Source organism: Quercus suber, unplaced genomic scaffold (assembly GCF_002906115.3).
Source record: "Quercus suber isolate HL8 unplaced genomic scaffold, Cork oak 2.0 scaffold_9, whole genome shotgun sequence".
NCBI lineage: Eukaryota > Viridiplantae > Streptophyta > Magnoliopsida > Fagales > Fagaceae > Quercus > Quercus suber.
In genome coordinates this window covers 2,548,132-2,560,905 of record NW_027069475.1, presented here as the reverse complement: position 1 = coordinate 2,560,905, position 12,774 = coordinate 2,548,132, and the positions used below count along the sequence as shown (strand labels likewise).

At 33.7% G+C, this 12,774-nt stretch overlaps 1 protein-coding gene and 1 pseudogene across 3 annotated transcripts in view; one reads left to right on the top strand and one right to left on the bottom strand.

Annotated features, from left to right (window-relative positions):
• Positions 1–6,718, bottom strand: part of LOC112004341 (DNA-directed RNA polymerases II, IV and V subunit 6A) — a 10,756-nt gene extending 4,038 nt beyond the window's left edge. The window contains exons 1-3 of one of the 3 annotated variants that reach the window (XM_024036568.2): positions 6,614–6,703; positions 5,703–5,823; positions 4,898–5,024 (exon numbers count right to left, since the gene is read on the bottom strand). In XM_024036568.2, the coding sequence (XP_023892336.1) occupies positions 4,898–4,932 (35 nt within the window). In that variant the 5' untranslated portion in view covers positions 4,933–5,024; positions 5,703–5,823; positions 6,614–6,703. Of the gene's footprint in view, positions 1–4,897; positions 5,025–5,702; positions 5,824–5,959; positions 6,242–6,613 lie in introns of those variants that run through there. The other 2 variants (XM_024036567.2, XM_024036569.2) reach the window with 2 other exon arrangements.
• A 1,615-nt stretch (positions 6,719–8,333) lies between these two features.
• LOC112004355 (aspartyl protease family protein 2-like) lies at positions 8,334–9,460 on the top strand (annotated as a pseudogene).
• Positions 9,461–12,774: the final 3,314 nt, after the last annotated feature.

The following is a 12,774-nucleotide window of genomic DNA, read 5'->3' as shown; positions in this document are numbered from 1 at the left end:
AATTTCTTTTTATGACTTCTAAGTTTATCTTATTGTGTTTAGAAAAGCTGTGTGAATAAGCCCACTCCTGGAAAATAAACTGACCATGTGAGGTCAATTAATGTTTTACATGATCAAAAAGAGGCTCATATCTCAAGATATTATACAGCAACTAGATTACTTATCCCCCCTTATGTTTTACAGCAATTAGAATAAAATGGTTAGCCTGTGATATGAACGTCATATTTTTTGTAGTGAAAATGGCTTCCTTAATGATCTTAGATTATGAATGTTTGCTTATTGTTCCAATGTTCCATGCATATGTGATATAAAGTCCTCTCATGTTACACATATGGAAGAATCCAACAGGGCAAGAGATCCATATTTTTCTCTTCATGTGTACACATGTTCAGAATTGATTCATGTAAGAGGGTCCTGCAATATTACTTATTTTTAAGGGCTCCATGAAGGTGGTAACAATACTTATATTTTGGTGAATTTCTCAACTCTCCCGTAGGATTAGGTGGTTTCCACCATGCTATTTCAGCAATTCTGATGTTTTTCTTTCTTATGTATATCTCCTTTTAGAAGGAGAAAGAATTGTACCCTTCTAGAAAGATACCATTGGTGAGGTATTCCTATTCTAGACTCTTCTAGAAGATCCTATTTGTGAGATGTCCTTACTAGCTGTCACTATCAGAATCTTGAATTTAATCATTTAACCATTATTCTTAGTAAGGGTCGTCAATGGGCCGGGTCGGGCTGGCCCGGCCCATTTTTACTTGGCCCAAGGGCACAATGGGCTGGGCATAATAGGCTATTAACTAATTAACGGGTCGGGTCAGACTGGGCCAAAAGAGAAAACCTCAGCCCATGACCCTGCCCATGGGCAATGCCCATTTTGTTTTTAATGGGCTACGTTACTAAGTTGGGCCTAATGGGCTACCCATGAGATTGTGTTAGCATATTATTTTATTATTTTTAGAAATAAATAATCAATTTTTAATAAGGAAATAATCAATCTAGTTTTTTTAAAAGGAAATGATCAAAGACTTTAATACTTAATTATAATTTTTTTTTATTGTCAAATCTATTTAATTTTTTTTAAATAAGGCTTCAAATAGTTTTTTATTTTTATCTTTAATAAAAAAAATCAAATGGTTAATTCAGATTTGCTAGACTACTAGAAAAATATATATTTAGTAAACTAAGTTTAGCACAATTACTTTAATGTGGCGTTTGGTACGGGGAATCCACATTACTTCTGGCATCCAGATTCCTAGGAATGTGATTCCTAGGAATCACATTCCTAAGAATGTAGCTATTTTTATGTTTGGTTTATTTCCAAGAATCTTAAATGAATTATTTATTTTCCAATTTTATCCTTAGATTTGAATGTGAACTACCAAGTCATTTAAAAAAAAGGGTTAAAATTGTCAATTTATAAAACATACAATTTCCTTTAAGCTTGGGAATCTGGATTCCCACCTGTTTTAAAGGGAATCCACATTCCCACTGAGAGGGTTTAAGGGAGGAATTCAGATTCCCCTGGCATCTGATTCCCTAGCATGATTTGCAACCAAACATGGAATCTTTAAACATTCTAAGGGGGGGGGGTGTGGTTGTGGAGAAGGGAGGGAGGGAGGGATAAGAGTCATCAAAATTAGAACATATGGACATGATAGTGTGAACAAAATGCAAGATAGTAATAGTCCAAGAAGATGTCATCATAATGCAAGATAGTCTTAGAGACCACGCCTCATGAAGTGGATGTCACTAGTTAAAATCTTTCCTTCCCCCTCTCCCCTTGGGGCCCACACTCACTTATCAAAGAAATGCAGCTGCTTAGATTAAAAAGATTGCCTCTTAAAAACTGGTAATGCTAGCATTGCACTCATCATGAAGTGTCCATTCAAAAGAAATATGAAGTTTTTTTTTTTTTTTGATAGGTAAAGAAAATTTTATTCAAAGACATAATAATGAGTCACCCAAATATACAAGAAGTATAAAGCAGGGGAACAAAATAATCAAATGCATAAATTACAAGCATCCATCAAATCATAGACCAAAAAAATAGAATGACTTCCTATGATAGACATCCAATCCGATAGAGTTTTAAAGAAGAAAAATTTTAAATCAGCTATAGTCCTTTCAGAATCTTCAAAACACAAGTTGTTTCTATCCTGCCAAATGCACCACATCAAACAATGAGGGACAGCCATCCAAATAACACCAGTACGATGATGACCAAAATTTCCTTGCCAACATGCAAGGAGCTCAACCACAGTCTTTGGCATCGCCCAATAGATACCAAACAAGGTGAACACCATAGACCACAACTCATAAACAATAGGACAATGTAGTAAAAGATGGTCTACCGATTCTCCATTACTTTTGCACATATAAAACCAATCTAGAATCAACACCTTCTTACATAAATTATCAATAGTCAAGATAGTTCCTAAAGCTGTAGCCCAAACAAAAAACGCGACTCTAGAAGAAACCTTCTGCTTCCAAATACTTCTCCAAGGGAAGGACTAAGTACATACACCCAACAAAGCTTGATAATAACTACTCTCAAAGCCCTTGCTCTTAGCAGGTGTCCAACACATCTTATCCTCTCCGATACCACTCAAAGAGACTCCATACATAACATCCCAAAAAACAAACAAAGAATTTGATTCCCTCTCATGAATTGCTTGCAAAAATTCCAAGTCCCAAAAAAGAACCCCGTTAGGAAACTACATGAGATCAGCCACATAAACCTCCTTATCACTACTGATTCTGAATAAATCTGGAAAACACATACTCAAAGGATTATCCCCACACCAGACATCATGCCAAAATATCAATCTAGTCCCATCACCAATCTAAACAAATATGATACAGCAAGATTTTTGCTAATTTAGATAGATTTTAGACAATCTTTAGATTAAGAAAAAGATACTCCTAGAGGCCAGGCTAGCAGATTAATTGGACCTATAGACCTGGAACCAAAAGAGAAAGCAGGCAAGCCACTCTTTAGTACAGCATTTACAAAAGCCCATTTAGAGCATTCGAATTGGAACTTTTATGGACTGGTGGCAACTGAATAACTTTAATCCAACCCCTTTTTTTCAAAACCTACTTTGTGCCCTTCCATATTCTGACTACCAGTGTATCACTTGGAGTAACATTCTTTACCTAATGCTATATTGACATGGTGATAAACATCGTTCCAAGAGTACCCCAACTATCTTAACCAAAAAGAGCCCAAATTCCCATAACGATCATTTTGAGGTTCGTTTGCACAAACCATATCATAATCTGTGGGAATCACAAGCACTCTTAATTAAAAAGATGGGCACAATATTTTCATCTCTGCATTAAGTTCGCCACAGGAAGCCAATAAATCAATATTGAGTCTATTCTATCCATAACAGTAATAGAGTTTATCATAAATAATGAATATCAAAAGGCAACAACAACCAAGTAGACACGTGTATCTTTTCTGCCATCTTATCCTACCCAAAATCAGCTCTTTGTCTCTTCCTTAAAGGATATCCAAAACTTTAGACGAAGTGTTTTTTCACAGCAACTTATCAAATTCACTCAATCTTGTATCACATAGATCACATAATCTATTCTAAAATTTCAAGTTTTTAATCCAACCTTCGGCCAACAAATCACAGAAAAGTTGATTCAAGATAAAGATTTAATACCAGTTTTTCTTACATATATCTTTTGCTAAACCATTTACTACACATGAAAAAACCAGTAAATAATACAAAGTTGCCCTCTAGTGTTTGCATATCTCCTTGCTACACAAAAGACTAACAAGTTAAAATGAACGTAATACTGTCACATCTAAACACCATAAATTTGGTCACCATTATATATTAACTTAATTTGTTCGATCACTAATAACAATAAAGCAAGCACCTAAAATATTTATCCAATTACCCAGTATTTTTGGTTGCTCAGGAAACTCAATCTATATGTGTGTATATATATATATATTTATAAGTAATAAACTTTATTGATATCAAAAAAAGGACACCCTAGTACACAGGGAGTGTACAAGGATCAACAATCAAGAATAAAAATTACAAGAATCAAGAAAAATGAAAAGAGAAGAGAGCGATTGGTTTTGCAAAACAGACAGCCAATCCAATAAAGTTCTAAAGAAAAAAAGCTTAAGGTTGGGTATGGATCTCTCAATATCTTCAAAACATCCGCTAGTTCTTTCCTTCCAAAGACACCACATTAAGCAATGGGAAATGATTCTCCATATATTCCCATTTCGATGACGACCAAACTGGCCTAGCCAGCAAGCTAGAAGCCCGACAACTGATTGTGGCAAAACCCAACTTACTCCAAATAAACCAAAAACCATAGACCACAAATCCCTAGCAACCGGACAATGAAGAAAAAGATGTTCAACCGATTCACCATTACACTAGCACATATAACACCAATCCAATATCCAAATCTTCCTTTTTCTCAAATTGTCGATTGTCAAGCATTTTCCCAAAGCAACGGTCCAAACAAAGAAAGCTACTCGAGCAGGGATCCTCTGCTGCCAAATGCTTTTCCAAGGCAAACAAAAATCAATAGAACCCGCTAGAAGACTAATAATCTTTAACCATAAACCCCTTACTTCTATCTATTTTCCAACACATCTTATCCTCCCCAAACCCCCTTACTGATGAGCAAATAATCTATATGTGTATATATGTACATATAGCAAATAATTTTCTTAAGTGACTTGCTTTCTCAAATACAAGACCATCAAACATTTAAAGGTTTTGATTTCTTTTTCTAACTCATCTTTGAACTGCGACCAAATGGAGTGCATAGAAATACAAATCAATGCAAAACTAAACCCTAAAGCATCTATATATGTGTGCATGTGTGTGGAGAGAGAGAGAGAGAGAACCCCATGTCCAAATCATTGTAATCTTCATCGGCCATTGTTGATTGCTGAAGAGGCTTTTCCCTCTACACTTGGCTTCGTCACCAAAATTCTTAGTCGAAGAACTAAATAGAATGTAGGACTTGATTACCTGGAGCGTAGAAATGAGCCGGTTCAGTAAAATATTACCTTTTCAACAAGTTCACTACTTTGAAAAAACAGTCAAGATTTAAAATGCAGATATTCTTCAAACATCACTGTAGGAAAATATCTTGAAACTTAAACACAGATACAGAAAGATTTAACAAGACAATATAGTTCCCTATGAGCAATAACATTGTAATATTTGAATACAAACACAGAAAAACATCCCTAGGGATTTCTACTCGTGATCTACGTTTACACCTCATTGACTAAGTCGTGGGTCCCCTGAACTAGGACCCCTTCTTTGGTGCGGCTCCCTCTTTGGAACCTAAAGTTGGCCACACTCCGGCCTTGGAACCTACGCAAAGTACATTCCCTCTTTGAAGCTACCAATGGTGCACTGCCCTCTTTGGGACTTAGTTATGGTACCAAGCCACTACTCACAACTTTTCTTAGGGTTTCAAATTCATTTCTCAAAGTGCTCATAACAAGTATGTTTCAAAACTAATCAATTTCATATGCTTTGTAAATCTTTCTAAAACATATACTTTCAATCTCATGATACTTTCCTATCATTGTAAGCAAAGACGAACACATATCAAATCATAAAACATAATGAGCAAATAAGCAGTAAGTATTCAAAGAAACTGTCAACGTAATAATTATGCAAAATATTCATAATTACCTTTCTCAAAACGTCAATAACTTTTTCCAAAAGCAAATCATAGGCAACTTAAACCATATTTGAAACATTCACATATTTGAAATGCGCATCAACACATGCATATTCATATAAGATTTAGCTCCTCCCACAATATTTTCAAACAAATAAGTATTCAAAATTTTCTTGTAATATCTACTTCATTACGAAAAAGAAAAAGTTTGATACAGTCAACACCATATTTGAGAAAACCCCCCCAAATTAGCAAATACTACTTATACCTTATGCGTCTGGCAAAAACCAAACCCTATACTCCAAAACTCACAAGTTAGATTCTACAAAGGTGAGGTCAAAGGTAAAAATCAATACACCGATCAACACATCATAACATTATACATTTGTCATGATAAGGCCATGAACAACATTAGCCCATATTCCCAATGGATTTAATCATTTAATAGGCTCTAACTGATTCTTACAAAACTTATTTGTTGCTAATTCCTTCGGTAAACCAAAATCATCAAATTAAAGCTTCAAACTCCCCATTAAACCCTTGTTTCACACACCCATCTCAAGAATACTCAATGAAGAGTAACCTAAACCAAGAGAATCATATAAACCCAACTCAATGATGGGTGTCCAGCCATTACAACTCCCTAAAATCCACCCCCAAACTCTTCACATTCAACCCATCACAACTCCCAAAATTAAGAGCCCACTCTCTTTGCCCCCATTCAGCCATGGCCCAACCCATTCTTCACACTTACAACCCCAACCTTAATCTCATTTATTAAACTGACATTCTTCAAGTTTAAGGGTTTAGGGGTTTAGGGTTGAAACCCTAAACCCAAACAAATTCAACCCTAAAATGAACCCCAATTCAGGTTTTTCATTCAAAACACACAGAGAAAAAATTCAAAGGGAGGAAGATTTACCTATTTGGCCGAAAGATCAAAAAATGGTCGCCGGGTTGTGGCTTCTTTGGAGAACGGTGGTGTGCTGTGTGTGAGAGAACGTGAGGCAAGTGAGGAAAAGAGAGAGATCGGCATAATATGAGGGTTTTGGCCCAACAAGCCCACTTAAAACCAACCACCTTACTTTGATCTTCTTGGCCCAAAACTATGTTTCTTAATACTTTTTGGGCCCAAGTTTACTGCCTCCTTTTCTAAAGTAACCCGAAGCTTACAAGAGAAAAAACCATTGGTTTCTTTGACCAAAGAAAAGGGTTTTACAATTCATCGTACTAGTCGTTAACCTATATTGTGTACGGGAACTTATTTATTTGTGAAGTAAATTAAAATAATTTTATAAAATTTTAAATTGATTAAGAAACTACATTATTGCATGATTTACTATTGTATGATTTCAATTTGTGTTACAATTTGATAAAGAAGCCATTACTTGAACGTGCAAAAGTTTACAAAAAAATTGTTAGACAATTTCAGATTCTGCAGAAAAATAATTCAAAAATTCAGATATTAAAACTTCTAAAGGACCAAAAAATATTAAAGAATCAGATGATTCACTGCTTAGAAATTATTAAAACAAAACAAAATATATATATATATATATATATGAGATGGGTTCAAGTTACACCTGGTGTAACTCCACAAAAGTTACACATTTTTTAAGCCTTAGATTTCCAAAAGATCTAATGGTCAAAAAAAGAACATCATCATTCTTTACTTCATTAAATGCTTACCTAATTAATAGCATCCTTATTATCTCTCTCCTTATTAAATATTTCTATACGTCTCCTTTTTCTCTCTCCAATTTCTAATGCTTAGCTAATTGATTTGCAACATAGACACAACATTTATCTTATAAAGTTAAGTTCTTAACACATTCTTCTCCCAAAAAAAAAAAAAACCAATGGTGCGTACTATGTAACGGCCATCTTTTGTGCCTGCCCAGATAAGCTTATCCTTAGGCTTCCTCCAACTCAAAGGGATCTGTTTAATAATCTCTGCTTCTTCAGTCCAAAAAATTTCCTAACCTATTGCACTCTTCGATCATTTAGCATTACAGTAGGTGATTGAATTTTAAATCTTAATTACCAAAAACATTGTATTACTTGGGGTAATAAAAGTCAAAAATAATAGTAGGAGTTGAGAACTTGACATAATCACATAGAACAAATTTAAATAATAAAAAATTCAATTTAGATAGATAGAAGAAATAATGAACCTGAACTCTGTATGAACCAAAAATAAAAAATAAAAGCAATACATACAGAATAAAGAATGAACGATTTGCAACTCCTGGTGAATATCTTCCTAAAAAAGATGTCTTGGTGAATATCTTCCTAAAATAGATGAGGAAAACGATAGAGTTTTTATTGAGGGGAGAAAAAAAAAGGACAAAGCATAGAAAGTGGAGAGAAAAAAAAAATGAGACACAGAAATATTTAATAAGGAGAGAGATAATGAGGATGCTATTAATTAGGTAAGCATTTAATGATTTAAGAATGGTAATGTTTTCTTTTTTACTATTAGATCTTTTGGAAATCTATGGCTTAAAAAATATGTAACTCTTGTGGAGTTACATTAGGTGTAACTTGAACTCATATCTCTTTCTCTATATATATATATATAGATATGTTCAAGTTACACCTTTTTTAAATTATTAAATTTAAGTAGATCTAACGGTTAAAAAATGACTCTTATTATTACAAATATTTTTATTAAAATATCATTAATTACCTTTATTTATTACGTTGACTTTCACTCTCTCTCTCTCTCTCTCTCTCTCCTCCCTTGCTCCTCTGCCATCGTTCTACCTCCACAGGTTGCCGGCAGGGAGAAAAAAAAAATACAAGGATATTGGTATATAAGCTGCCATTATAATCGGTGTCAATTGGTCTCATCCCCCGATCCTCCTCGGCCTTGCAAAGCTGAGAATCAAACATGTCCTTACTACTATTGGTATGGAGATAATTCAAATACCACCGGAGATTTTGCAATTGAAACGTTCACGGTTAATCTTACTACGTCTTCAGGGAATTCAGAATTTAGGCAGGTGGAGAATGTGATGTTCGGGTTAGGACTGGGAAAGGGGGCTCTCTCCTTTTCCTCCCAGCTGCAGTCTCTCCATGGTCACTCATTTTCGTATTGTCTTGTGGATAGAAATAGTGACACAAATGTTAGCAGCAAGTTGATTTTTGGAGAGGACAAGGACCTTTTGAGTCATCCCAATCTGAATTTTACTTCATTTGTTGTTGATAAAGAGAATCTGGTTGATACATTCTACTATCTTTAGATTAATGCAATTGTGGTTGGAGGAGAGGTACTTAACATACCAGAGGAGACTTGGAATTTATCACCAGAAGGAGCTGGTGGTACGATAATCGATTCTGGTACCACCCTAAGTTATTTTGTAGAGCCTGCTTATGAGATTATCAAGGAGGCATTTGTGAAGAAGGTTAAAGGGTACCCGTTATTAGAAAACTTTCCCATTCTGAGTCCTTGTTACAACGTGTCTGGAGTTGAGAAGATAGATCTGCCTGAATTTGAAATTCATTTTGCAGATGGAGCTGTGTGGAATTTCCCAGTTGAGAATTACTTTATCTCGCTTGAACCAGAGGGTATTGCTTGTTTGGCAATTATGGGAACTAGTCGTTCCAGTCTTTCAATAATTGGAACCTACCAGCAACAAAATTTTCACATCTAGTATGACATAAAGAAGTCTAGGCTGGGATATGCTCCTATGAAGTGTGCTGATGTTTGACATTTTTATAGAAGATTGGAGATGATGGAGGGAAAATTGTATACAATGGTGGTTAAGAAGGGAGAGGTTTTTTTTTTCATGAAAGATAACACACAAAAAGTAGATTCGTTGTTTTTTTCAATCTTTTGAGATCAGGTGGCTATAGAAACAAGGTCATAATTTGCTTTAACAAAAATGTACCATTGCTTTTATACATATATTAACTGCTCCCTTATGAAGTTGGTTATGTCTTTTGATTTGAAATTGTTGTTTAATTGAGGGATCACTGATGCTAGACTGATACGATGTATTTACTTTAGTATTAATTGAGGCTGATCCCTTATTCTTGATTGGTATTAAACACTTGTATACAAGAAATTAGCTACAATAATTGGTGCAAGGCCTATTATATCATTGTTCTATAGATTCACAACTACAGAAACCTTATCTCAACTATTTGGGATTTTCTACATGAATTTCTGCATTCTACTTGCTTGTGGGTCAACTACTAGGGGTGTTTACCTTATATTTCATATTCTAGGATCTTTTTCTATCATTTCCTATTTTCAATTAGTTGTTGTAAATTGACACAATTTTGGAGCACTAGTTGATCCAATTGCTATTCCTTTGAAGCTTCTTTTCCTGCAATTCTGTTCCTTTAATCATCATATCTTCTTAAATCAGCAGTTCTAAATTAAAGAAGGGATGAGCTTCCTAATGGTATTATAGACTGCTCTTCATGTCAACTTTGATGTAGATAACACTTTTTTGTGTGGATTTGACACTTGAAAAGGCCTGGTGTGGTTCTTCAAATGTGGCAAAATCTTTAGATGACTGACCTCTCTTTTAATACTCAGTTTGTGGTAGGGTTGCATCACTGTGCATGCAGAGATTATCTCCTAGTGATTTTCAAGGTTACAACAAGAGTTTTCCTATATAGATAACTAGTGAATCAAGCTTTACTGTGGAAGTTCTGGTTCATAACCATGCCTTTTGTTTGGTGAGGAGAGTTAGTCCAAGCTTCTCTTGCAAGTTTGGTGACTACAAAACATATGTGCATCAATTCAGACTTGTTAAAGGATGTTTGAGGTGTGGCTAGCTAAATGAGTTGATATTGCATGCATAAAGGGACTATCATTTGAAGGCATCTTGCTTGAATCATTCGTGTCTAACTGAAGCCATCGAGAAAACTTACAGGGAAAGTCACACCACAACAATTGATGAATTCATAAATACTTTTATTGAGCTATTTTGTGTATAACTGTTTATCACAAGCTATGCCTATAGTTTCTTTTGATGGATGAGGTCTATTGAAATTAAAACTAGCTACCATCACCAAAAAATTTTGTGTATAAGACCAGAAAAGAACATGCCCGTAGCCTTCACATTAATAGCTACCATCACCAAAAAATATTCTATACGCCACTTAGCATTTGAGTAGTCACTAGCTTCAATTTAAACCATCATTATTCTATGGCAGACCAGAAAAGAAACATAGAGTTCTGGAGAGAGTCAAACAAGAAAAGGAAAAAAAAAAAAAAAAAAAAAATTAAACAAAATTATTTTATTTAATCCAAACTTAACAAGGCGTGAAACTATATCTCTCTAAAAAGTCTAACTTAAACTCAAACTCAAATATTAATAATTTATCTCAAAATTTGCGAGTTAATCATGAACACCATAAAAGCAATGCAAACCCCAATATTTTTTTTTAAAAACCGAGTAGAGGTATGAGCTCTCTTTTATGTTATTTTATTCTTCTCTACTTTGTTAAAAAAAAAAAAAAAGTTTTATGGTTTTTATGTATTTTTTAAAAAGTCATTTTCGTACATAAACCACCAAACTCTCTTTAGCCCTTTTTTACAAGATAAAAAAGCTTTCAATTATTGAAATTATTCTTTTGAATGTAACTCGTCTTTCGTTTATATTTCTCTATTATTTAGTCATATATATGAGATGGGTTCAAGTTACCCTGGTGTAACTTTAAAGAGTTACACATTTTTTAAACCATTAGATTTAGTAGATCCATGGTTAAAAAATACCTTCATTATTACAAATATTTTTATTAGAATCTCATTATTACCCTAATTTATTACATTCTAAACCTATATCTAAACCCAACAAAATTTGNTTGGATTAAATAAAAATAATTTTGTTTAAAAAAATGATGAGTTTGAGTTTAAGTTTAAGTTGGACTTGTTAGCAAGGGAAGCTAGATTTCAAGATCTGGTCTTGGAAGGTGATAATGTGACAGTCATGCAGTCCTTGAGGTCTCCATGAGCTAATTGTTCCAATTTGGGTCACATTTATAGGGACGTCAAATGTACAGCAATGGGATTTAGAACTTTATCTATCAGCTGTGTTAAGAGAAGTGCAAATTTTGTAGCACATTCTCTAGCAAAATATGCTAGACAAATTGTGGAAGAGTTAGTGTGGTTGGAGGAGTCCCCCCCACCCCCCGCCCCCTCAAAAAACTTGTTGATGCCTTGTACGTTGATATTATTGGTTTATGAATGAATGAGATGGGTTTGTTTCCCCAAAAAAAAAAAAAAGATGGACTTGTTAGAGAGACAAAATTTCACTCCTTGTTAAGTTTGGACTAAACATAAATAAATAATTTTATTTAAATAAAATGATAATTTGATTTAAATATTGTGCTGGCGTGGAAAATTGTGAGAGTTTCAAGAATTTCGGTTTTAAATCAATTTTGAAGAATTTCATCTGGTATAAAATTTCAAATTGTAAAGTAGTTAGATTTCTAATCAATATGAATTATAAGAGAAGGAGAATTATTGATAATGGTGGAATGAAAAGTTTGATAAGAGGAATAAATAATCTTAAAAAATAAAAAATTGTGACAATTCAACATAAATAAAAAACGAAACCATGCATTAGGGAAAAAAATTGTGACACTTTCTACCTAATAGCTATTGATTTTAGCATAGAAAAAGACGATGTGAAGGAAAAAAAATTGATTACCTTTTATATCTATCCAAAAAGTGGATAAAGTAGTAGAGGAAAATGTTGTATATATATCTATAAATTTGCTAAGTAATACGTAGAAGAAAAGTTGATAAAAAATTATAGGTGGTATTTCTATGTAAAAATAAAATATAAAAAAATTGTGACACTTCAACATTAAAACAAAAATAAAAAAAGGAAAAATTATGACATGCACTTCAATTTTATTGATTTTAGGATTGGAACAATAATTAAGTTTTCATATTTATCTCAAAATTGGAGTTTAAATTGGACTCGTTAGAGAGATAGAGTTTTACTTCTTATTAAATTTGGATTAAACAAAAATAATTTTGTTTTAAAAAAAATGATGAGTTTGAGTTTGAGTTTAAGTTGGACTTGTTAGAGAGATAGAGTTCCACTCCTCATTAAG